The sequence below is a fragment of the Calonectris borealis genome, chromosome 3 (genome assembly GCF_964195595.1).
Source record: "Calonectris borealis chromosome 3, bCalBor7.hap1.2, whole genome shotgun sequence".
NCBI lineage: Eukaryota > Metazoa > Chordata > Aves > Procellariiformes > Procellariidae > Calonectris > Calonectris borealis.
The window spans coordinates 6,227,928-6,254,912 of NC_134314.1; the positions used below are offsets into that span (position 1 = coordinate 6,227,928).

At 37.4% G+C, this 26,985-nt stretch overlaps 1 protein-coding gene across 2 annotated transcripts in view; it reads right to left on the reverse strand.

Moving 5' to 3' along the window:
• Positions 1-26,985, reverse strand: part of SUPT3H (SPT3 homolog, SAGA and STAGA complex component) — a 283,468-nt gene that overhangs the window by 122,622 nt on the left and 133,861 nt on the right. For both annotated transcript variants that reach the window (XM_075144901.1, XM_075144900.1), the window contains exon 3: positions 17,839-17,923. In XM_075144901.1, coding sequence (XP_075001002.1) covers positions 17,839-17,923 — 85 coding nt within the window. The remainder of the gene's footprint in view (positions 1-17,838; positions 17,924-26,985) is intronic.

Here is a 26,985-nt window from a genome sequence, read left to right on the forward strand (position 1 = left end):
TGTCTCCAACACTAATGAAATGCACTGCATACAGCGGCGTAACGGCAATACATTTCCCTCAGAATATGAAATGTAAACTCTGTGTTAACCATCCTCCAGAACTGCACCATACCTATAAATTTTGTATAACATCAAGTCTTTGTTAGATTAACTGCTGAAGAGCCTAACTGCTCATAAAAAAAACACACACCCACCCCCAAAAAAACCCCAAAATTATGTGATAAAGAAGGATTTGATATGGAAATCCAACTAGACATACTTCTTACCCATCTTTTGTGTGTACAGGGTAAAAAGGTCTGCAGGAGCTGTAGTTAGCAGATAAGAGCAAAATAACTAATTAAATCTATGAACAAGGAATATCCCATTCCTGCTCCCCAAAACAGGTGTGTATACGTTTTTAGACCGCAAGTATACATATTATACATACAAAATGCATAATAGTGAGATGTGAACCTTTCATTACCATGATTTTGAGCAGCTGTTTCAATCACGCATAGTCCTGCAAGACAGAGTCTTAAGTAGCTTAGACAGCTTAGTTATATTAGACCATAGTTATACCAAAACATCACAAGGGCCTACTTGGAGCCATTTGAAGTCCTTAACTTGAAATTCTAATATCTTCAAAGATGTTAAATTAAACAATAAATCCCTTTTTCATTTATTTATTCATTTTTATTATATATTTATTCAGTTGTTTATTATTTATATTGTAGCAGCATGCAACAATATGCTACTGATACTGGTGGATCACAGGATTGCAATGTTGGCCATCACACAGTCACATAAAAAAGAAGGACATTGTCACATAAAGCTTACAGTCCAGGATGACCGACAGCAAGTGACACACACACACACAAACATAACATGCAATGTGAACAGTAATAGTCTTAGAAATTCAACTGTTATGGACGTTTTTGCAGATATTAGAATAGATGAGAAGTTTAGCAAGAATCATAGAATCATTAAAGTTGGAAAAGACCTCTAAGATCATCGAGTCCAACCATCAACCCAACACCACCATGCCCACTACACCATGTCCCTAAGCGCCTCATCTACACGTCATTTAAATACTTCCAGGGATGGTGACTCCACCACTTCCCTGGGCAGCCTGTTCCAAGGCCTGACCACTCTTTCAGTACAGAAACTTTTCCTAATGTCCAATCTAAACCTCCCTTGGTGCAACTTGAGGCCATTTCCTCTCGTCCCAATTTGGAAGAAGCCAATATTTGCTTTTTGGAATTAAACAAATTGCCTTTTCTTCATAAAGATGTATAGAAGAAAATAAGCTTTCCAATACTGACTTTATTCTAATGGAGAAGACTGACATAATTTTTTTAATGGAGGTCACCAACCCATGATAACAGAATATAGCAGAGAATTGTGACAGACTTCAAACATGAAAACATGTAGTATTGATGCAACAAGTGCACTGTTTTTTTTTTTTAAAAAGAAAGAACATTCATTGTTCCCCCCAGATTTAAATTGCTCAGATTAAGTTTTCTCTATAATGACTTTTTCAAAAACTGTCCTAATATGAAACTATGGAGAACAAATGGAGCGGGAAGAAAGCTCTCCTTAAATAAGAAAACATTCTTCTATAAGCAATATCAGAGGCTTTCATATGCTAAGAAAAAAAATTCCATCACTAGATAAGACTACCAACAGATATATCTAACATTGAATCGTATAATTTGTTCAGACAACAGACTTGGTATTGTATGATAATAATGTAACAGATTTAAACCTGCAAAAGCTTCAAAATAACTTTCTGTAAATAATGAATTTCACCACTAATATGAATTAATTACCATTAAAAATGAATAAACACAAAGCAGTCAAGCTTTTATGAGACCCTGCAGCTATAGCTGAAGCAAAAGATTTATAAAAATTAAGTTGAATTTTTGAACTACAAATAATCACTATTAAGTATTATTTGGGATTAAATGCACATGTGAAATATATGAATAATTTAATCACAAGCACTGGTCAGTACCTTGAAATGAAATGTTTTTCCATTGGAAAAATCACATTTCTTGAAACAATCGATTTTGTATACAGGTACTGAGCTATATTTCATAGGGCCATGGTTAAGATCATAGAGAGAAATAATGACATCAAAAGATCTATTCATCGGTCCTATATTATGGCACTCAGCACATGGGACACTCAGTTTTGGGTTTACATTCTTCTTGCAAGCAGAGACTTAAACACTGCTCTTTCCTTTCCAATGCTGTTGTCCTACCCACCGGCTAGATCAGATTCTTCTTCATCTCAGTAGATTTTTAGAAAATTTTTTTAAAAGCTTTTAGTTTTGTTCTGCTGAAAAAGTAAAGCAAATTTCAAAACCCCTAAATTTTTCAGGAAATGAATTCTTGTTTTCCAGCCAGACACAGTAATTACAGAGACCTCTGAGCAGGACATGAACTCTGTAATGCTTGAGCAAGAGCCTGAATTTTAGGCTTGCAGTGTTTGACTGAGTCCAAAATCAGGCATCATTTGAATCAACTCTAACAGCAATATAATAGAAATGCCACCACCTCCTATTGTAACTGCTCCCATACATAGAGATTGGAAGGAGTTTCAAATGTATGGATAAATATTGGAAAAGGACCAAAATGAACACAAAGGAAATTCAAGTCCTAAAAGCTATACTGAAGCAATCTGAAAGGCTTGCTTTAAAAACCTGTTAAAGGAAGGAAATTCACAGTTAAGACTGAAAATCCTGGCTGAAACTCCAGCCTTCAAATACATATACTGCTTTGCTGAAACAAAAAAGGGTAGGCAAACCGTACAAATCAAGACCACAGTGTCAGACTGGATTTCCAGTTTTAACTATGATTTGTGACATATTAGAGAACACTTTATTTCATTCTGTTTCCATGAAGTTGTAGCTTTCAGATGGACAGGCCAAGAATAGTCAAACTAGCTGAGGGTTTATTATAGAAGCAAAATCACTACCTTACTTGAGGTAGTGAATAGATTTCTTGCTACGGGTCCATTAACAAAAAAAAAAAAAAAAGAAAAAAAGGAAAAGAAGAAAAAGGAAGCAATACTTCCAGAAGTCACAACACTAGATTTAACAGCATCGCCTTTCCCAGTATAAACTTCTTTGTAGTACTAGTACTTCCCACAGCAATACCAACCATTATATTCTGTGCAAGTATTTCAAAGTAATTGCTGGTAGCTTACAACAAATTTTGATTAGGTAGTTATCCATAATTCTTCCAGAAATGGAACTTGATTCAGTAAATGTGTATAAATATGCATATATACACACACGCACATACATATCCACATACATGTATACATTTAAGAGCTTTCCTGAACAAAGGCCAAAATTAGTTCAGGATCAGAGATATGGCTCAGATGACCTCTTGAGGCTCCTTCCAGCATAGTTCTTCTCCAAGGTTCAGGATTGAAATTCCAGAGCAATCAGAGTAAAAACGTGTCATTAACCAAAAGGAAATGCTCAATTTATAACTGGCGTGCCACAAACTCAGCATGTAGAGACGCTGAGGATCAGCCTGGGTCGTGCAGACACGGAACAGGCAGACTAAGTACTAATACAGGTGTCAAAACCATTACACAATTTCAGGCAAGTCATCGAGCTCACTTTTCACATGTGAACAGGAATGACAGTGGAATTCGGGACTAGTGTGAGGATTAACTAGCTATTATTGCAAAGTGCTTTGAAGACAACAGGTGCCAAGTAAAAACACTGAGTATTAGCGGGATGACTAATAAAAATTGTTAGTTACAAGGAGCAAGAATCAAAGGCGAAGGGGGGTACCACAGAAATCCAAGACATCTGGGGAGGAGAATCGGTGTAATAAAATGAAAACAAACCAAAACCGTGTTATTTGGCAATCCCACATGCAAACCACTTGAACTCTACACTTCTGGAGCTTATGTCATCATTGAGCCACCACCTTCCCACTTTAAGAAAGCTGCAGTTTAGAGAACTATTATTTTAAAGCATACTATAAAGCTGTAATGGAGCAGCTATTCAAGAAAAAATCTATCAGATTAAGTCAAGTCACTGATGAGGACACTGTTAGCATCATCCTTCCCCAGAAATGAATACATCTCCTCCAGCATTTATAAGAGGGGATGTAGAAAATCACAAATACTCCTCAAGATTTCAAGAACGTCTGGTATATTTGGAGAATGCAAGCGTATTGTGTATTAAACAAAGAAATGATACACACTTTTAAAATATCATATACAGCCCTCCATAAATCCCACAAACCCTCTCATTAACGGTTATGGTATGATTAATGTTTGTACTGGGCCATTTTAATTAGTTAAACAATTCGGAGTTCTACCTTAAAAAGCAGCTTTGTGAAACTGCAGTAGTTGCACAATATTTTACTCCTGGGCTTGATAAAACACTAAACCAGAAACTGCTTTAAAATAACTGCCTGCCACAGCACTTTTAGCCAACTTTTGCACCTGGTGCTGAGAGAAAAAGCCAAGTGAACTTTCACTCACTTGTTGCATGTCAGCTTCAATGCGATGTCTTTCTTCTGTTGTGTTTGGGTTTCTAACTGGAAGAGACAAGTAAGCTAAACTAGCAGCCAATCAATCCCTAAATTCTAAGAATGCAATAAAATTTGATACCAATAAATCTTTTCTTTTAACAGCCAGAAGAGATTAACAAAGTTATTTGAAATTTTATCCTCTTCTGTTCTTTCAATAGGACGATTACCTGACAATCCCATTGAATCAAATAGCAAAATTAAAAGAGACACAATTAAGCTTGTATATACATAGGAACAGGATATGCATTTATGCATATCCCTAGTAGGTCCTCCATTATTTATTAGCCTTGATGTATTTTTCTTCCTCTTACAATAAAAGTTATTACACCTTTGGATTGTCAAATAAAAATCCAATTGGCTGAGACATAGACCATCAATATAAAATAGCTTTGCACAGCTTCCCTCTCAACTACAACTAGTTGACTTTTTTCAGCTCTGCCATTCATCTGTTTCATGACATTGGGAAAATCCACTTAGTCTTCTTTGTACTTCAATTTCTCATCAGTAAAGCGTCCAATATTTTCCCTGATTTGGAATTATGATGGTAGAATGTAAGATGAAAATGGCAAACAATGTAAAAACATATTCAAGAATTAAAGATTATAAAAAATGTAGTTACTGAGTATTGTGAGAATGGTTGCTCAGAGCAGTATCTTGTGAGTATATTGAAGTTGATATACTAGCATCAGGTTGTGTATCACTATACAAGTGCTCATTATTAATCTATCTATATATATGCATACATGCTTGCACATATGTGACGATGCAAAGATGCATGCATTCAGACTTCCACGTGTATGGTGATGTCCATAGGAGAAGCACTTGTCACAAGGCTTTCCATTTTACCATGAATTCCTGGCTGGGATGTAAAATCTGTCTCTCCCTTTCTTCTTAGTCCTGTAATCTCCTTCGTGGTGACGTTAATGGCCATGTTCCACCTGTTTCATCATTATCCACCTACTTTCTCTGGCCTCATCTGAGATTCAATACGGGAGCAACACATCTGCTGATTCTCACTCCATTTGCTACTTCTTGATGGCTACCCTGTCATCAGCACTTAATGTCCTGTAAAGCCACTTCCCAAACTCATTCTCCAGACCAGACCTTCTGCAAGCTCCAACCAGCCACAGTTTCTCTTTCAAACCTCTCTGCTTCTCATTTCAATTATTCCTGTTCTCTTGCTATTGAACACTTCGAGAGAGGGTCATGGGATCCTCTTTCAAACTCCTTCCACTACAAGTTTGTTTTCATCTTTCTTTATTCCACTTCTTTAAACAACTCTTTGCTGAATCTCAGGCTTCCTAACTCCTTATTTGCAACCTGGCTTCCTCTTTCAGCTCCATAATTTTTCTGCTACAAGCAAGAATATATGCCTTCCCACAAAGTTGCACCTGGTTTTTGTTCCTGAACATCTTCTCTTGTCATAAATCTCTGACCTTTCTCCCCAGCTCTGACCCACCTCAGTAGATGCATCATATCCTGCCTACTTAGTTTTCAATTTTTCTTTGCTCTCTGGCACTTTTGCTCACAGCATGTAGATATCCTCAGTCTATACCCTCTTTTAAAGAACCCATATCTCAGTCCAGCCTGTCTCTCCAAATCTTTTCCCATTTCTTTCTCTCTCTTCATCTGTGAAAAACCCATAGAACATGCAGTTTTCAGCTAATGCACAGACTACCCCTCTTCTAACTCTGTTTTGGATCAGCTCCAACCTGACTTTTCATAAATCCCCTCCCTTGAAACTGCTCATATATGGGACACTATGTGCCTCTTCCTGGCCAGAAATTTGGGCCTCCAGTATGCCTTTATTTTCTCTGACTTTTCCGCTGCTTTTGACGCTGTTATCATCTCCTTTCGCCATCAGAGAAGTTCCAATTATCCTCCTTTTTTTTGGGATGGCTTCGAGGCTTTTGTCATGGGGACTCTATCACTCTCAGGTGGGAGTTATCTGACTAAACATAGATGTCTACATCTGAGCTGGTCACCCAAGGCATCCTTTGTAGTCACTAGAGACAAATCACCATTTTGGGTCCAAATTCACCTCACCCTGAAAATAAATGCCTGAAAGAAATCAAATAAATTATATGCTACAAGTAACATTTCTCTCTGTTGCCTCTGGTTATTGCTCTGATAAGCACACTATGACTGGTTCACAGGAGTATAAACTATTGATAGGCAGCGATGTAGTATAGTATCTAATATACCACATGCACACAGAGAAGTACAATGCCTTTACCCAAGCTATAAGAAAATGGGCAGTCTAAGTTGGTAGATTATATGTTGCAATTTAAAGGAAGCGTGTATGAAAACAGAGCTATCTGAGTTTGGGAATATTTATGTAAATCACAGATACAACTACTGCATGGAGTCCACTGTACTTAATAGCTGTGTTGAAAATAATTCAGTTGAATTAGATTGACTGTAAGGCACATAATTTTTAGTGGATCATCTCTCTCTATCAATTGGTACAGAGCTCCTGACATGTTTTCTCAAATTTCTTTCCTTTATGCACTCCTCTGACTAAGCCACTAATTCTATCACCTCATGCAAAAGAGTCTTGGACCAGCCACACTGCTCTTTTAAACAATTATTTTTCCTTTAATTTTGGGTCTTAATAGCACAAGAATCTACGGACTGTGCAGGCGATGGATCTAGAAGGAAAGAGACATCTCTGGAGGGAAAGCTTCAGCCTAAAGTAGTAGAATTAAACTGTGACATCTGGTTAATACAGTTTACCAAAGTTTATGGGAAGAGAATGTTTTTATAGCCAAATTCTGGCCTGTTAGGAAATTGGGTAAGAATCAAGGGCTTCCTCAAGAGGAGACCATCATCTAGGTGGGTGGTATTCAGTGAATCGTCAGTGCCTCCTGGTTCTCTGAGAAGGCAAGGTAGTAAGTGTATAGGGAACTTAAAACACATATGACTTGGTGCAGAAAGGCAGTTTTTTGGTGCACCTACAGGAAAAGTCATGAAAAGAAAAAGGGAAGAATGATCAAATCAAGGATAAGTTTAATATGTATTTTCTCTGCCTGAACATGTTTTACTTTTCTATGGAACCCATCACTAAAGCACAAAAACTCATTGATACTTTCAGATACAGCAACACAAAATTCTTAATATATTATCTTAAATGATCTTCAGTTAACATACAGCAAAATCACAGGTATCAGAGTTAGAGAGTAAATTTTACTCCGCCAGTTGTCTTTGTCAGGAATGGGTTACAGTCCATACTTGGATTGCTCCATTTATTTGCAAGTCTGAGATAAAAGACTGTTTGTGCTAAGTTTTGTGTATAAGTTATTTTCTGTCCATTCAAGGACTGTGCTGTCATCAACGCTCCTATCAGGTAGAACTCGTGGCTTGAAGATAAAAGAACACAGAAATAAAAAGCGTTGACATCTCCCACAATTAAATAAATACTGATCTAAGGGTTTCTGCTGTTATCACTGTTTTTGTTGGCCAGTGACACTTACAACACAAAAGAGTTGTATTTGCCAAAACTAAAGCACTTGAATATTAAGAAAACAAATTCTGCAGCGCTTCAAGAAGTAAAATAGCTTTTGCCAAGTTTTCCAGTAGTGGTGTACTATTTGTACTTCCAAAGTAAAAATTTTTTGAATGATGGTGACACCTTTGCCTTCAGTTCTTGTTTTCTTTTGAATGGAAGATGTTAACAAAGGTGGAGAACTTCGGTATCGACAGTTACCTATTAATAACAAAGTGCAATATTAGAAACTCAAGACCTCTGAACACTAGGTGTCAGTGTAAGAAATGGAAAAATATCAAAAACCTGTTGTTTCCAATCAGGTGGATTAGCTAAGAAACCAGAACCAGCTGTGACCACATTTCCTTGTAACTGCATAACACTGTTAACAAGCCAATCTTCCTAAAAAATGTTATTCTGAAACTATCAGGTTTGCTTGAAATCAGATAAGGTGATTTAAAAACTACAATGAATTTGCTCTGTTAAACACTCTGAGATGACCTTTAAGGTTTAGGAGTTACACTTAAAGACCATACAGAATTTAACACTAGTCTTTTTTCGCCACAGATATCCATAAATCAGTTTGCGTCTTTCACAACTTAAAGGTTTACAGTTTTGTTTGACAGAATCAATGAAAAATGAAATATCAAAAAAATACAGCTAATGCTGAAAGTCATAGAGGTGAGATGCCTTTCACTTCACTTAAGAAGTCCAGATTTTAAATGGATGGCCAGAATGTTAAATAACTACTTTAGGAGATGAAAAGTCACACCCTAGAAGTGCCCATTTATCTCCCCTGACACAAAAGATGATCTGGCATCATTGTCTCAGGTATAGAAAGATATGTTTGTTTGCCTTTATGCTTGTTAGGTGAATCCACTCAGGATCTCAGAGGAAAAGCAGAAGGAATGTTACCCTCCACCGCGCACTGACTGTTAACATATTTGGACAATTATTTGAAATAAAGCAAGTAAGATGATAAAAATAATAATTAAAAACCCATTGTTTACTGGATTCTGGAGCTGATTGCAAAGATGCACAGATGCTTTTGAAAGTTAACTAGAGGTCCATCTTCCTAATCAAATATCCATGTGTTGCACACCATTGATAAATTTCAGATTCTTTTCGCTTAGTTTACTAATTGCTGCCAGAATTGGACTGCTAGGGGAGATGGGTCTTTGCGTGCAGATATGGACTTTACACACATGTTCGTATAATTATAATATTCAATTTCCATCATACAAACAAGTTAAAGAAAGAATGAAACCCTGAATATCAGTTTTCCATTTGACTTCTGAAGCTTGGGATGTAATTAGGATTTTTCACAGACTGAAAGATTGCTCCTTCATTTCAGCCCAGCTAAATGATTTGAGACATTTTTTAGGGTACGTCAAAAATACTCTTGGCAAAAGCCTGTTCAGTCATAAACACTTTGAATAAAGGAGACTAGAGAGTAAAACCATTGACAAAATATCGATTTACCAGAGTGCATCATATTGTGCAATAAAAATCTAATGATTACTCTTCAACTTAACTTCTTCATTTGTTCTTTTCTAAAGAGCTAATCACCTAGAATTTCACAGGGCTCCAGAAAAATAAGAAGTGATACCAATATCACTTTTAGGGACATGGTGTAGTGGGCATGGTGGCGTGGGGTTGATGGTTGGACTCGATGATCTTAGAGGTCTTTTCCAACCTTAATGATTCTGTGATTCTATGATTCTATAATATAAGTAGCCAACACACCCTGGACACAGTGCATCTGTACACTGAACATCTCAGCTCATCACAGCTCATCCAAGATTTTAATGGCTATTAATCTATGCTATATTCCTAGAAGTATATATAAAAGTTAAATAGAGGATTATTTGGATTTTGGAAACTCAGGCTGGGATCAGCTTATCAATTGATTCATAAAAGCCCCAGAAGCCAAGGTAATTGAGTACATATATATTTAAGAATGCCATAGATTCCAAAGCCCTCATGAGTGAAATTTCATACATACTTAATTCCTCTTGCTCAACAGCCTAAACAGGAATCTCATGTGCTAACGGTGGAAAAAACAGACCTGTATATACAGACTCATATATACGCATACATGTACAACATACATAAATCTATGTCATTGCTATTAAAGGCCCAAAGACTGATACAGAAAATCAGGAAATACCGGGATTATAGCTGCCTGCACTACCTTCATTCTTTATATTTTATATGCTCTACAAGACAATCTTTAACCATTGATCACATTGCTTTTTCCATTCAATCTAGTCAACGGTTTGGATTTTTTTCTTCACTATTGAACACATTGCTACAATTATGTGGGCATAATTATGCATTTCCTTTTTTAGGGTTCTTAATAATAGTAGTTTAGTCTTTCCACTTTTTAGATCAGTGAAGTCCATCACCACTGGATGCTGAGCAGCATCTCTGCATGACCAGGCAAAAAGCAGCAGCAGAGTCAGCACGTGTTGACTCTGCAGAAAGATCTATGGGAAAGAAAACATCTGACGAAGTAAGATCTTCCTCATCTTAAGAGAAAGCACAGAGAGAGCCCAGAATCCCTGACTGAACTGTCTCCTGAAGTAGATTCTGTGCTTTAAAATAAATATGTCTGAATATGGTGAACAAGTCGCAGCTAACGTTAGAGTAGAAAAGTCAGGACATCACTTTTCATATAAATTACCAACGAAGAAAAGGCAAGACTTCATCAAAAGTCAGACAGAAGACTTCATAGTTTCCAATTTAAATTTTCCATAAAACATCTCCTTAAAAGACATTTTATAATACTCTAATATATTAAAGACAAAATGCTATCCATTTGCTTAAGTAATCTAAAGTCAAATCCTTGCCAATCAAGAAATATTAGAAAAGAAAATAGAATTATGTTTTTAACAAGAAATTGAGAAAACAGTGTCTTGTGCTGATGTGGCACCAGTGCCGCCTTCACTCAGAAATGACAGACACACTGTCATTGAGCTCCTTTGGTAATAGCTCCAGGAGTAATACCATCTGATCTCTCTAGAATGGCAGTGAATGGGTTGAGTCTATTCAAATTTTTTCATCGTATAGGAAAAAATACACTCAAAACAACAAAACTTTACTAGTCTGTAAATTGAACAAAAAAGTTTTTTTAAAAAAGAGCCCTTCCTTTCAGAGTCGCACAAAAATCTTTCAAAACATTAAACAACAGAAATCATCCAAAATCGATTTTGAGAATGGCAACTGCAAAAATTCATGTCAAAGATACTATTTCATTTAAAAAAAAAAAAAGAAAAAAGAAAAAAAGAAAAAACTTACTCCTACCGATGCAATGACATAATCTAAATATTGACCATATTTAAATGATGTAAACGCACAGAGAACAATTAACAACCGCTTGCTAGAGATAACTTCTCTTCCATCACACATGGGAAACACTAACAAATGCACATTCATAGTGATGGCACTCAAGATGATCTGCTCCACAACCTTCCCCGGCACCGAGGTCAGGCTGATAGGCCTGTAGTTCCCCAGATCCTCCTTCTGGCCCTTCCTGTAGATGGGGGTCACATTTGCTAACCTCCGGTCAACTGGGACCTCCCCCGGTGAGCCAGGGCTGTGATAAATGATGGAGAGTGGCTTGGTGAGCCCTTCCGCCAGCTCCCTCAGTACCCTTGGGTGGATCCCATCCGGCCCCCTACCTGGTACCCAGGGAATTTTTTATATTACGGACTTATTTTCCAGTTTGATTTCTTCCAGGGCAGGTGTGCCACGTGTTTGCTGCAAATGTATGCATGTTGTTTAATTTACTTTACAGTAGGAACAGAATGAATAGTCGAAGGATTTTTCCCAGATGGCTTTTGTGAACTCCTTTATCCCATTCATGTAAACACACAGCGTGTTCCGGTTTGCTGAGTTGTATATACACCCTATGACTTAGTACAAAGTTTGAATGTTTAGTTAGCCAGAAGATTGTTTCCATCCTGTGATTCATTAGGTCCCTACGGTACCTTCAACTTCCTTTATTTTGTACAATCACAAATTATATTAGTTTGTCTTATTTTGATAACCCCTCTAATTAATGTCCTGCACAGGAAACTTTATTACTGTTTTAAAAGAGACTCATAAAACAAGGACTTTTCCCGTTACTGGGGTGGCATAAGTGACAGTTGCATATAACTTTGGGATCAAGAGTGAACAGTGCTTCACACTGTTTGTTTTTGTCAGTGGGCAATGTCTGCTAATGGATGAGCTGGTTTCAATTCTTTCTTTAAACGGAATGTCAGAAATTCTACAATTACAATTAAAGGTTACAAGTCTAACAGTCCAAAAACGCAGTAAACAAACCTGGAACTGTATGATTTCAGAACAGCATAGAAGTTAATACATTAAAATGACTAATCCAGTTTGTGAATGAATAACGAGTGCGATTTGGTTTTAAAAAAACCCCAAACTGTAGGAGCAGGCTGTAAAGAACCAAGAAATCTCTATTCCTGTTTCTGTTTAAATCCTCTTTTTTTCCTACTCTGCTCTACCATTGCCATTGTTGTTTTCTCTGGACGGGCAAGTGAAGGTGAGTTTTTCCTTCTCCTTCTCCTTTCTTTTTAAACTGCAATAAAATGGTTAACAGCTGCAGGAATAAAACTGGGAAGCAAAGAAAGCTCACTGCATTTATCCAGAAAATGTACAGCCCTTTGAAAACATAAAATTCATGCTGATCATGATTAAGTACTTAGCATTTCCTATCAGTAAACCTATCCTTATGCTTGTCTCTGTATTTGCACCATTCCTTTTCCTAGTTATGGCAAATGACTACCCAATCTTTATTTAAGTCCCTACTATAAAAAGCAATTTACTACACAGGATGGATTTACTATGGGCTTACTCAGGACTTGACATACTGCTGAATCTCTGCATCTCAGTGCAAGTGTTCTGCATATGACTTACTGCCACAATTTAAAATAATCCATGTATTCCAGTATAGATTATTCACCTGCTGACCTGTGTTCTGTGCTTTGGTTGAGACCAAAGGACTGATTCTGAATTAGCTATATTATTTATTTAAGAGACAATTAATTTCCAATAGTAATAAACCAGAAAAATTCTAAATTATCTATGTGTATTTGCAAAGTGTTCATATATGTAACATGAGACCTAAATCATGCTCCTACAAAGGAAGCAAGAGTGGAACGTTAATAAGTATTAGGTAGCAGCACAAGTTGTATGAAATTAAATTCTTCCATAGGAAGACAAAAGTAAGTGATCAAAAAAATCCCAGCAGATATCATGTATAACATGATTTTGGGCAACTGAAGTTCCTTTAAGAGACTGCACTCTAAAAAAGCCAGCCAAGTCGGTTTCACTTAAATCATTTGACATCAGAGTCCATCTTCTAGCAGACACACATTAGCTGACAGGGAGTAAACCACAACTCTATTAACATGAATTCTATCATTCCTGACAGTCTCTGTGATGACTTATCACACTTCACAAAGAATTCCAGCAGAGAAAACATTTAAAGGATGCAGTCCAAGGCTGTTGCAAGGAGCTGTGGCCTTCCCTCTGAGCAGCCAGTCTTTCACGGAGAGATAAGGTTACTTACCAGTAGGTAGGGACTTCTGGGCTCTGCTGACAGAGAGTAAATATACATTTGTATTTTTGGTGTGCGTATGTCTAATTTTTCATATCCCCTTGCTGAACTCTTTTATTGCTGCTAAAATGTCTTTCACTGGGGAAAAACAAACCTACTCCCTTCCCAGACACCATTCAATACCTCAGAAACAAAACGTAAAGGACTGAAGTTCAGATCTAGTGCTAAACTGAATAATCAAATTGTGTGACAGCAGGCGTCAGTACTACTACCACCATATTCAGCACGCCTAGAGAGTAAACTGCTGGTAGTACTCTGACAACAAATGCCCAGTTGATACATTCCCAGCACAAGGAAGGTAACTCCTTAACAGCCGTTTCGATTTAAATAGTACATTATGATCTTATTGTCTGTTAGCCTTTGAACATGACATCTGAAGCATGAACATGGAGCTACGGCCCTATCAAGAGAAGATACTAAGATATCTTGAGTTTTTAATATTAGTCTAATAATACTACATTTTCCTATGATCCAGCTCAATATGACAAAATTCTGGACAGAGATGGTCAAGGTGAGGAGACACTTTTCCTCTTTCTCAAATATCACATGAAAATTTCCAGATGCTTTTACATCCATGTATGTGGAAGACTTCAGCTATTTTGATGCCAAACCTCTCAATGGTAGTTTAATCACTAAGAAAAATTCCTATTCCATTTCTCTTAGTTACAGCCTCTTTTTCTTGACAAAGTGTTGAATAATATTGATTTGTCCTAAAGCAGGATCTTTGAGTTCCTTTTCTAAGGGTCTGAATAGATTAATAGATTATTATAGAAGATGATGCTTCAAAACCTTCTTACTGCACATGCAAATTGTATTGGATATGATGAAAGAACGAACTAAAAGAGGCCTCGTTCCACTTCCAATGGTAAGTAATTTAAAGGCTCGTCCCCTTCTGATTAACATCTTTTTGCATTCCCTGTTGAACCTTTTCTGTAGGCACAATTTTCCTCGTTAACAGACATCTACTACTTGTGCTTAACCATAAAGAACAATATAGCCTTGATTGGAACCTCTAGTCTGAGCATACGTAAATAAACACAGTTTTGGGGGTAATATTAAGGTATCTATAAATACATATAGATCAGTTACTAAACAAACACTATCAGTCAACAGTGAATTTGATTTCAAATTAAAACTTAAATTAATTGTGCTCTTCAAATACATTATGCTTGAACAAAAAATGTACAGAACTTTCTAGGGTGGTTTTTTTTGTTGTTGTTTTATCTTGCTTGATATGCAAATAACAAAGCATTTATTATAATTACAGTATTTGCAAAAAAATTTCAAACTCATGCTAGCATTCTGACGCAAATTGGATGGAATTTATTTCTCAACTTTTATGCCTATCTCCTAGATATTCAAACCCCAGCAAGCCGCCAAAGGATCCCTTTATTAGCCAGCTGAGGAAATAAATTCCTCAAGAGATTCATCTCATCTAACTCGGAAACTAATTTTAGGATGATGCGAATCATCCTCTGGAGATGCTCATTTCCTTCTATACATTTATATATACTTTTAACAGAATTTAACTTAATGTAAAACAGTGTACATATTGTTCAGAACACACCAAAAAATCGATCATAAAATGTGATGCAGACTTAAAAAAGTCTGTTTCTCAAGAATTCGACTTGTTAGTGCAGTTATCTGCTATAGCAGCCGGACCTCATGAAGTATATAGTGGTTTAAAGCAGTGACCGTATAAATCCGTCCAAACCAGACCCTGATTTAATAGAGTTCAGATCAACTTTGAAAATAGGAAGTTGGAACTATAAACCTCCAAGATATCAAAAGTCAACCAATCGAAGGTAATCACGCTGGCAACTTATTTTTTAATTCAGAAGCTCAAACCTGGACTTAATCAATAAGTATAAGCTCTTCTTACAAATGTTTACTATGAAAGATGTAGGTAACACGCCAGCTTTATTGCAAGCGTAAAAGTAATTTTTCAGCCTTATACGTGTATCATGGATGGCAAAATGGACATGAATTTTGAGAAGAAATCATTAAATTACGTAATGAGAACTGTGTAGTCCATTAACATGAGTAATACGACAAAATCCAGGTAGTAAGCAATAAATTTACATCTGCAGTCAGCTTCAATTATAAAAATAGCTTTTTTCTAGTACTGGATATATAATCACACGAACACCTACATCTAAAGTGAATATTTAATATAAATACATAATAACAGCTCAGTAAGGATGTGCAGTTATTAAGGATGACAAATGTGCAAAAATCCCTATCAGAAGCCCGGAGCATGTAAAAAGCTCCTGATTTAAGAGTTCCGGCATGTGAATGTCAGAGGTCAAAGCAATGAGCTATTAAAGATACTTTCACTTCCTCAGAAATAAAGTGCTGTCTTGGGCTCTGAGGGGAAAGGTTAGAAAAGCTGTTTATCTGCCGCTCCGTTCCCATTCTTCCTTCTGTCAGGAAATCGTACATGCTCCTACACCCCACGCAGGGTTAACCCTGGGTCACGGTCATTCCCCAAGTAAGTGCCCGGCTTTGATTTAAGTGCAAAGACCACATGGCTGCAGGTTGCATTTTCTCAAAACGCACGTTTTGATGTAAAGCTCAGCTCAGCTAAGCCTCGGTGGGACGTAAAAGCACAGACTCTTCACCACGTTATATCTAAAGGAAGAGTGAAGCCGCAGCCATCGGTTTGCGTAAATTAAGGGGGTCATTAACAAAAAGAAAATGTTATTTTGTAGTAGTTAGAGCTCAAATAAGAATTACAAATATATGCCCGGAGCGGCATGTTTAACCAGTGGGAAACCTCCGGAGAGGGGAGAGAGGTTGTCCCCTTCCCAGGAACCACAGGGCACGTTCGGGACAGACCGAGAGGAGCGTAGTAAGCAAAGAAGCCACCGCACAAAGACTCTGGGAGACTGCAGAGACAGGGATACACCGCCGGGCTTCAGAGGTACGAGCAGAAAGAAACTACCCGGAGCTGGAAGGGACCCCAAAGTGTTTGCTGCGATTCAGGAAGCCACCGAACGGTGGCTGGATTAAGTGCAAAGCTGAAGAAAAGCACCTGCCTGCAGGCAAATAGTGGGCAGGGGGAGGTTTATTTATATTATATTTTTATTTTAAAATATTTTTACATAATATATAAATAGTATATATGAAAACATATAAATATGTATAAAATATAAATATATATTTTATATATACATACACACACACATATATATATTTATAATATGTGGTCTGCCCCATTCTGAATTTTCTCAGTTTACAAAAGTTTTTCATTCTAGTTAATGTAGTAACAGAACCTAGCTTGAAACTTAAAAACCCTTCTGCTTGCTGAAAAGAGCTCATTATAGAGAAAAGATCTAGGAACTTGCAAAAAGCTCTAGCTGATCCAGGGACTCATCATACGTAAATATTAGTTACAATATGTATTAGTATTACTTATATACATTAGTTCCATATAACGTGCATACCCATACATGCTGGTAATTTCATTTGAAGAATCACTATAATAAGAAAAAAACATTTGTTATTCTTCCCAAGCTACAGGTGACATATAAGAGTATACCTTTGTGTACAAAATGTCAGATGGCAGCTTCGTGCCACAGTGTAAAATATCATCTTTGATTTCTTAAGAGGTGGTGTTGAACTTTAATTAAAAAATATGGAGAGGTTCAAATTTAGAGCTGCTTCTGACAGATGAGATTCAAAACAGCCTCATTTATACAACACTTTCATTGGCTTTCAATAAGGAAAAATATTCAACATTTCTGCATTATTTTTTGACAGAAATTAAAACATCAAATAGTAACAATATTAGAACATAAATATTAAGCAAATAATGCATTAACACAAATACTAGAACACAAAAAAATTAGCAATGAAGTCTTCAGATGACTAGCCAGTTTTTTCTTTCTAACAACTTGAAGTTTTTAACAAAAAAATATATCAGCTTTATTCCCAAGGTTAAGCAGGGTTGCAGATATCACACAAATATAGTATATAACCATAAGCAAAGTGCACACACTCTACCTGCAAGCCTAAGAGTAGCTTCTACAGATTATTGAGGACAGAACGTCAGCCTCACTTTCTGTGTTTTATTTGTTTCTAAAACCTGAACAATCTGTTATTAGTCATTTGATCATGAAAATTTCACGCTGTTTCAAGGAGTTTTAGAGTGAAGATTATTTTATAAGCTATTTTCTTACCAAATTTATCAGCTGAGTGTGGACGATGTCTTCCACCAGTATTGCAGTTTCATGGAGTGGCCTGCGAGCATCTCCCAAGGAAAACCTGAAAGAAAGAGGTTTATTGCAAGGTTATGAAAATGAGTTTAAAAGAAACAAAGTAGGCGGTCTCCAGCAAAATAAAAAGAAAAAAATCTGAAAAATAACAACAAGCTTAATATACCTATATGTACGGAAATGGATCGCTCAGTGTGGTGCAAGGAATATAAACCAAAGTAATCTGATTAAAGGAACAAAATTGCTGCAAGAACGTATATTAGGGTACAAGGTGAGAAACACTGAAAACTTGAGGAAAACAGGGGAAAATACAGTTTGTAGGAACATTTAACAAAAGAGTAGGAAAAGCTGTAGGATGTGCACTGCTAGGAGTAATCCTGTATTTGCAACCCTCTTCGCCTAGAAGATTACCAAATGACTATTTTAAAAGGTAAAATGCTAACAGGTATTTTATCTCAAATCTAAATGCCAGTGCTAAGATATGGAAGGAACTACCATGAATTAAAGGTAAACATTTTTATACATAATAATATATGAGAGGCTCTTAAAGTCTACACTGCAAGATTAAATGATAGTCATAAAGAGATGATAGTGTTCGTGTAGTATCACAAACAAAAGGCTAAGTCACTGCAACAGGAATCATTAAATGAGAAATTGGTATGATGGGCTTTTCGCAAGGCTTTATCTTCTCTAAGAAATACACCTGTCTTAACTGCTAGTCGTTCAGCGAAAGCTGGGATTGCTCCTTCGATCTGGGATGGGCAGAGGCCACCAGCAGCCTATTAAAAAGGGACTGCAGGTGCTGCAGAAAACCCGAACGCTAAACCTTCAGTTTGTAGCACCTCTGACCCACTGCAGAGCTGAGCATTTCCCATAAAATGCCCTACAAGCCCTGTGAAACTATTCATCTGAATGGGGATGGTGTGCTTCAGCTCCAGACCCACGCAGAATACAGGGGCACTTCATCTGAAACGTCCAAGAGATCCAGGTGGGGCTGACAGATTTTTTTCACTTGTTGGTAGCTGCGCTCTTTCAGAAAGGCAGTTGAAGAAAGGCCCTACCTTCACCTGGGTAGCTGAACTGCGGTCCAGAGAAAGGAAAGGGGTCTCTTACCCTATGCGGCTTCCCTTCATCGCATGAAGTGCAAAAAGATGCTGTTTGGTTTAGTTGACCACTGTCTGTTCTTTGCGTCTGAAACCTGCATTTTCAGTTCAGTCCCACAAAGGAGAAATGGGGTATTCGAGGATTCTAGTTATGGTTCCTGGTTTTATATATATATACTTATATATATATATAAACCCTTCACAAACTTCTCTGTGCTACACACAACTTTGAAACAATTTCTTAAAGTATCAACCATACTACCTCTTCAAGAAGGATGCTAAAAATAAGTAACCCTGGTTTTGCCTATTTACTTAGTCATTTGTGTAAGTGACAGAGGATTCAAGAACATCAAAATCCTTCACTTTCTCTTATCTCAGTTCTTTTATTTACATAAAAAGATGGCACCTTTTTTTCCATGTTATGATTAACAGGATCAAGAACTGACTCAAGCATTCTTATAGTATACGTAAAATTTTGTCCTGCTACCTATGCATGAAGGACCAGAGAAACACGACTGTGATGGGATAAAGAAGTGGTAAGAGAGCTCTGGAAAAATGGGATACTCCTCTTCTGCCTCTCTGCCACATCAGTTGCCTCATATACCCACTCCTCTGTGACAGCACAAACCCTTGGTTTCCCAGAGCTGCAACAAGTAAAAATCAGCCAGAGTCATGGATAAATTACTTCAAGAAATTTGCTCAGCTGACTCCCTACATCACCTACATGTGGTGCAAGGCTGGTGGAGAGCTTGGTCTACAGTCACTTGGACACCTGCACACCCCAGCTTTCATAAAGTTGAATCTCTCAGTCAGAACAACGTAGCTCAGGTCTAGTACCTGGTATTTGCCCTCCAGCATCCTAAAACAGGCACAATATTTTTGAAATAAAATTATCCATCAATGGAAGTCTCATGAAATCAAAGTCATTAACCATACTAAAGGTTTACTGGTTGCTCTACTTTTGGTCCCTCTGTATCTGACTTCTGGCTATATTATTTTTAAAATTTCAAGCTGTTAATTCCAAAATGGTCTCAATAGGGCCCCACATTGGCTCACTGAAAATATCTTATCATTACATGCATATCAAAATTAAAAAATGCTATTCCAGGCTTACATCATTACAGTGAAAGGCAACTCACTATTCTTTCAAATATTTCCTCAGAGCATTTCTAAAGCAATGCTCTCTCTCCTCCTAAAACTGAGTTTTTAAAATAAGAAAAATGGTATAGTAAAACACATTCACTGTAAATGAAATGGTACAGGCTAAAAATAATACTACAGTTTCTTATAAAAATAGTGAAATTTTATTTATAAGCAAGATTCAAACTTCATAGGTGACTGAATATATCAATTATTTCCTTACAAAAGTATTCTTCTATCCTGCAATAAAATAAAACAATATTTTATCTATAAACAACTAAAGAATTATATAGTATGGGTTTTTTTCCCTTTATCTAATAATGAAATTATATCCAGTATTCTTCAACAGCATTTGAAATTCTAATGATATTAAATTTCAGCTTGATACATGTAAGAGCACAACAAGAACTACTCGGGCAACATCTGAGCATAACCCACTATATTATACTAGTCATAGCATGAGGAAATACCACTCTGTATTTGTTCCCCATCATTTGCCTCTCTGTTGAGACTATCAGCATCTTGAAGAGATGGTCACGTTTTATAATGTGTTGTACAACATCTCTAAAATGAGCGCAACTCAAATAATTTTTTCTCTATTATGCAGGAGTGCACATGTACATGAATTATAATGTCAGATACTTCCTAGGACTATAAGCACAGCATAGCAAACAATCCAGATCCTATTAAATACTTCATAAACTGCAAATACATGGATATTGTATAGGATATACACATAAAAATAGAAATATTTATTACCATATTACACTGGAATGTAAAATAATATTAAAAACATCAGACTCAAAACAAGTGCTCATATAGAATAAAACTTAAGTATTTTTTTTTTTTAAAGTAAGGTGCATATGTAAATTAACAGGAAAATTTACTTTTTTTTTTTTCTAGTGACACAAGGTATACAAAACCAAACAGAATTCAGTTATCACAACCATAATATGTCGTTCATTCTTATTTACTGGCCTTTTAGTATTTAAAAGTAATTTTTCCTTCTAAGACTTAAAACACAAAATAAAACAACCATGTAAGAGAGTAGTAAACACCTGGTTGCCAGCATTATCACCTTGAACATAAATTTATTTTGTTCACAGTTTTATTACCAAGCATTCCACATAGACGACTGAAAGGTTTTTGGTTTTCTTTTCCGAAGACAACAAAGTGCAAGAACAAAACTCTGGTTTTGAGGCAGGATGCTGCCTCTACGTTGAGCTGCCCTCCCTGTCTGCGCCTAGAAACGTCTCTCACAACTAACTATCAGCTCCCTAAATGGCACGAGAAGTAGAAGAGATGCAATCAAGATGCAGCACATTGATCTGAGAGGAGGCAGATACCAAATCTTTTTGCTCCATTCTGATGCAAAAGGATATGTCAGAGCTGACGCTGAAATGTGAAGAAGAAAGATGCAAAATCAACTGCACTAGTTGATTACATAGAAAATCAAGTTCCAGATGCACCTACTTTCTTCCTCCCCCACTTACACTCTTTCTACCTTCAAATGCTATTTCTATCTCAGTTTGCCTTCACTATTTTCCCACGTAACTTCTGCCAACTTCTTTCCCACACACAGAAAACCAGATACTGGCATGGTGGTTTCAGCAAAAAGTAAAAACCACCACACCTACCCACAGCCGCTTCCTTTTTCTTTGCAATGGATATGGGATTTTTTAGACACTAAAAAAATGTAAAGCTTCAATACTTGTTAATTGTATTGGTATAGCATTTTATATGTTTCTTGATTCTAACATGCTTATAGGATAATATTCTTTAAGATACCAAACACAACCTTTTTTTACCCCTTTCTGCTACCAGAGGTAATAACCACAAATGCAGAAGCAGTTAAAGTAATAAACTCTTCCATTTTTTTTTCTTCACTTTTGCCATTGTACTTCTCCATAGCAGAATAAACACTAAACTAAGAGTCAGGGGGCTCAGATTTTTGCCAAGTTGCAGAATACAAGGTAGGTTAAGAACCAAAAGAAAACCCTAAAAAAAAGGAAACCAAAATTTGGTGCCCTTGCTTCTGGGAACCGAAACTGAATTTGATGTTTTAATATAACTTACAAATTTCATTTCACGTGTGCTTTGCTTTTAATGGTTCATTAGAGAGTCTTTTAAAGAACCTTCCATTCCCTAGAAGCATAAATAAGTCTTCCTATGAAACATAAAAATTCTGTTGAAAATAGAAAAAGAGCTGTTTCCCCACAGGTAAATACTGAAGAGGAAATATATCAAAATATAACACTAGCAGTGCATCAAAACAGTAAAATGATGTGGAAGACATCGGAAGACCGTCCTGACAATAGAAGCATCTAGCCATTAGACATGTCATACAACAACAAAGCCTTCTTAGAAGATTGAATTTCAAAGGTTTGTCTGTTTTATGGAAACATTTTTACAAGGGGGTGATCAACTTACCCGGATTTTCACAGGAGGATTAAAATAGTAGCATGGAGAAAGAAAAGACTGCTGCAGTTCTTTTATTGTTTACTTTTCGCTTCTATTTCTAATTTATTTAAGTTCCTGTAATGATGTTTCCAGACTCATCAAAAGGGGTAAATGTCCAAGCCACTAAATGCCTACATGAAGTATCACGGCATACTATGTGTAAACACACGCAGATATACTTGGCACGTGCTAAGGTACGCCAGCTACTCATGGTGCAGGGACCTACATTTGTAAGAACCTCAAAATCTTGGGCAGCTACAGAAATAGATAAAGCACTTTCTTTGCTACATTTCTTGGGGTTTTAAATGCCTGCGAAAGGTATTGGGCCAGGCACAGCGTAGGCTTGCTTCAGAAACCCCGACGCAGAGCTCTCCAGGTGGCCAGACCACCAGGAGAGTAGACTGTGGAGACAGAAAGCTGCTGCAACCTCCCGTCCTCCACAGCCTTGAAAAGCTGTCCTGGCCAGAAAGGAAGTATAACCAGGGTGGCTGCGAGTGCGCTAAGCTAGAATAAATAGTTTCCCTTACTGGGGCTTCTATTGAGTTCATACCATAACAAAGCTGCCCCAACTCATGTGGAATTTACCGCCTTGAATAAATTTGATGAATCTAGCCTAGGAAAAGTATAAAAGCAGCGAGGTAGATTGGTGGGAAATATGCTTTTTTTTCCTCTTCTAGAAATCCCTAGCAATTTTCCTTTTCTGCTTCTACATGAAGGATTTGCAGCAGCAGAAATGGGACCTCCACACTTGAGGGTTTTTTGTGCATCTGAAGATCTCACATAGGGCAAGCAGGTACTTCTTCGGTCCTCAGCACAGAGGTGTTTATTTGCTCCTGCCTGCCACCGGAGTGGGACTGTGGGTCACAGGGGTCCACGTGCCTGCAGTGCCAGCAACGGGAGAGACCTGAGTGGGTGCACATTGTGTATGGGGGAGTGTAGCCGGTGAGTAGGATAAGAGGTTTGGGATCCACGTATCAAAGTGGCCATAAATCTGGGCTAGATACTGGAGAGACCAGAGGGTCTGTGATTTGGCTACTGGAGGAACCAGGAGGTCCACATCAGCTGCTGGGGAGACTGTGGGGCCTGGGGCTTGTTCGAGAGACCCGTTTGCATGTGTCTCTCTACATGTGAGGATTGAGGCTCTCCAGTATTGAGTGACTGAGCTTGAGGCTACTGGATTCAGCAACTCCTAACTTAGGACATGTGTTGAAGAATCAGACTCAGACCAGGTGTGTCTGTGAAAGCAAGTATTTGCACAAAAAAATATACTGAGGAGATCCAAAAGAAATCAAAGGAGCTTGGAAGGTGTTCAGCCAACATATAATGGGAACCTAGAGACTAGACTTAACTCACGGGTAGACAACTACTTGCTGAACCTGGGTGTCTGTACCAGCAAGCTGATTCCCACCTCACATTTTTATCTGGCCAACTAAGCAGAATATGATCAAGATATAAGTGCTCTCCACATACAGAACCAGCTCATTCACTGTTACGAATCTAAAACCAGGCAAGGATCCCATAAAATCACAGAGGACAAATCAACTACTAGATATATCTGGACTGGATAATATCTGGGCTCACGTCTCCTCAGTATTGTAAGATTATACAGTAAATTTCTTTTCTGTGAGCTGTTTGGACAGAATGCATTTGGAATATGCAGCATATTAATTCTCAGAGATGTTTCCATACTATAAGCAAGTGTCCTCCTAAATATATGAATTATTTGAGACCTGACAGCCAGGTGGTGACAAAGAAAATCAGTTTTACAGTACTGAGCACAAGAACATCCAGCAAACTTCCAGCAATTCAAACACCAGAAAGCCAACACTGCAAATCACTAAAAATCAGTAACAACAAAACTTTGGAATATCAGTAGTACAATACATTGAAGTAATTCAGCCTGGTGCCATAGAGGCTGACTCTGAAGACAAAGATAAAAATATGGAGATCTGGTCCCTTAGATGACAGAAAATTGGGAAACTACAGGTTTATTTCTAATGAGCATGGGAACGTGCCAGTCATTGCAATAGACATCCCAGAGAAAATAAGATAAGGATAGTACCTTTTTCAAAGTCTCAAAAGCTAACGCTAGCTCTTCTCTCTCCATTTTGTTTGCCACGGCTGTTACTGAACAAATTAGGCAGAAGTAGAGTCTGAAAGGAGAGAGGTGACTGGTGCCAAACCAGAAAATTGATTAGACACGCACAGGAGGACACATCGTACGGAGAGTGGAAGAGGAAAGAAAGAACAAAATCCGGGAGGAAGAAATTGCCCAAAGTAAAAGAATGACTGCAACAGGGGAAAGAGATATAAACAACAAGGTCTCAAAATTATTTCTATTTTATGTTAAGATACATTATATCAGAGAGAGATGATGTGACAGATTGTTGTTTTGTAAACATCATTCCTTCCTAATACTGTCAGTGAACTTAGCAAAGGGACATTAATTTAAAAATTAAATAATCTTGCTTGTTTATTGCCTTAGGTTAATGAAAAAGTGAACATTTTAAAGCATTGAGTTATGTTAACTAACCAGCACGTGCTACCAGCGCTACCTGAAAAAGCACTGGAATTTATATTGCTATTTATATGTTTATCTGCTCATCAGGTAACTTCCATCAAAGCCCATTTAAAAAGAAAAGGTAATGATAATTCCAACCAGAATTCATAGTTATTATATTTATCTGCTTGGATTAATGAAAGCAAGTTTACGTAGGTTTCATACGCCACACTGAACCAGGATTTAGTGTGAGTATGAGAGCTATAAATTCAAACTGCAAGTTGTGGCTGTGTTCGCTTTTTCTTTAAAGTTTAGAAAAATCATGTTTAAGTTACAATAACAATAAGCATTCGAAACCTACGGCAATTTTAATACAGAAATTACAAAAATTAGGGTTATTTTCCAAATTTCTTCTGCTGAGACCTTCAGTGACTAAACTTGGAAGAAAATACTAGCATTTTGCAAGAAACAATTCTTGGAGATTCAGTTTGTCTTGTGCTGTTTGGTACATCAGTAATTACCTGACAGTGGTTTTAAAAAGCTTGTGTAGCAACTTCTAAATAACCTGCCTGCACTTTACACCGTCACGGCTCCAGGGCTCCTTAACTCCAACTGCTGCGCATAGGTTGCAGCCCACCGAGCAGATCACCCACGCTGGGCAAGACCAAGGCAAACTGCACTGCATGTACCGAGACGTGTTTAGGAGAATTAGACCAAGCAGTCATTTGGTTTATCAGGAGAAAGGGATCAAATGGGAGAGTTCATTTCTCCATGACTTTTGATTTGTTGGGAGCGTTTACCACTGGTCCTAACTGAATCTGCTCTCAGCACTGAGGGGAGTTGTCCTAAATGTGAAGAGGAAACCAGAAATGCTGCTTTAAGCGATATCACAGACTTCAGTTTGTGTAGTCCGTATGCTCTATAATCAAGCACGGTCTACACTAACGTTGCAAATACAGCTTCTCCCTCATACAGGGGTGGTGTAAACTTACAAAGAGGTTGCACTAAGTCCATTACAGAAGAGTACTAATAAATTTAAGTGCCAAATTACATAAAGACCAAGCATACAGATTTTTTTACATCCTCACAGAAAGAACAGCTGAAAAAGTAGACTCTGGATATTTTGAGAGTCCAGTTTACTCCAGGATGGCACTCTTCCTTGTGCTAACTTAAGAGCTGCAAGGACAAATAATGAGGTCCCCTCTTCTCAGCTGCACTGAGCTACTCCATGTTACTCTGACCACTTTAGGATACAACCATGCTATCGTAAAACCCAAGAAGAGATGAGTAGAATAGCCTCATTCTCTAACATGAAGACCCGAGAGCCAACTGTGAATCATGCTGACTTTTAAAATGTATATGGTTAGCCTTATGTCCACAATTAATGGAGAATGCAACAGGGCCCACAATTCCCAATTTCAAGCAGTCCTCTCCAGAGGACATTGGAAACCATAAGGTATATGTTCATCTACATGCATTATATGTAAACTGTAGGACCTGGGAGCACTCCCCAGTGCCCAAATCTGGGTAATTCCTCCTGTCTATGACAAACTACATGGATTTGTTCTGTCAACTACTGCAGAGTTTTACATTATTAAGCTCCCTAAGATATGTCTCAGAACAATACATACAAAGGCCTACATTTCCTATAATTGATAGAGAGATGTAGATGCATGCAGAAGTGCCTATATTGCAGGCACTAAATTCAGTGCCTTAACTCCAGTCAAAATCCTGCATTTTTAACACTTTTCCCACTGACTGAAAATGTTCCCAGCTGCTAACCCTGCATGTATTTAAATAAGCATCACTGACACAAGACTAGAACTGGCTCATACGTAAACAGCTGCACAGACTAGGCAATTTGTATATCGAAGTAGATATATAGGTAGGTATATGGCTATATAACCT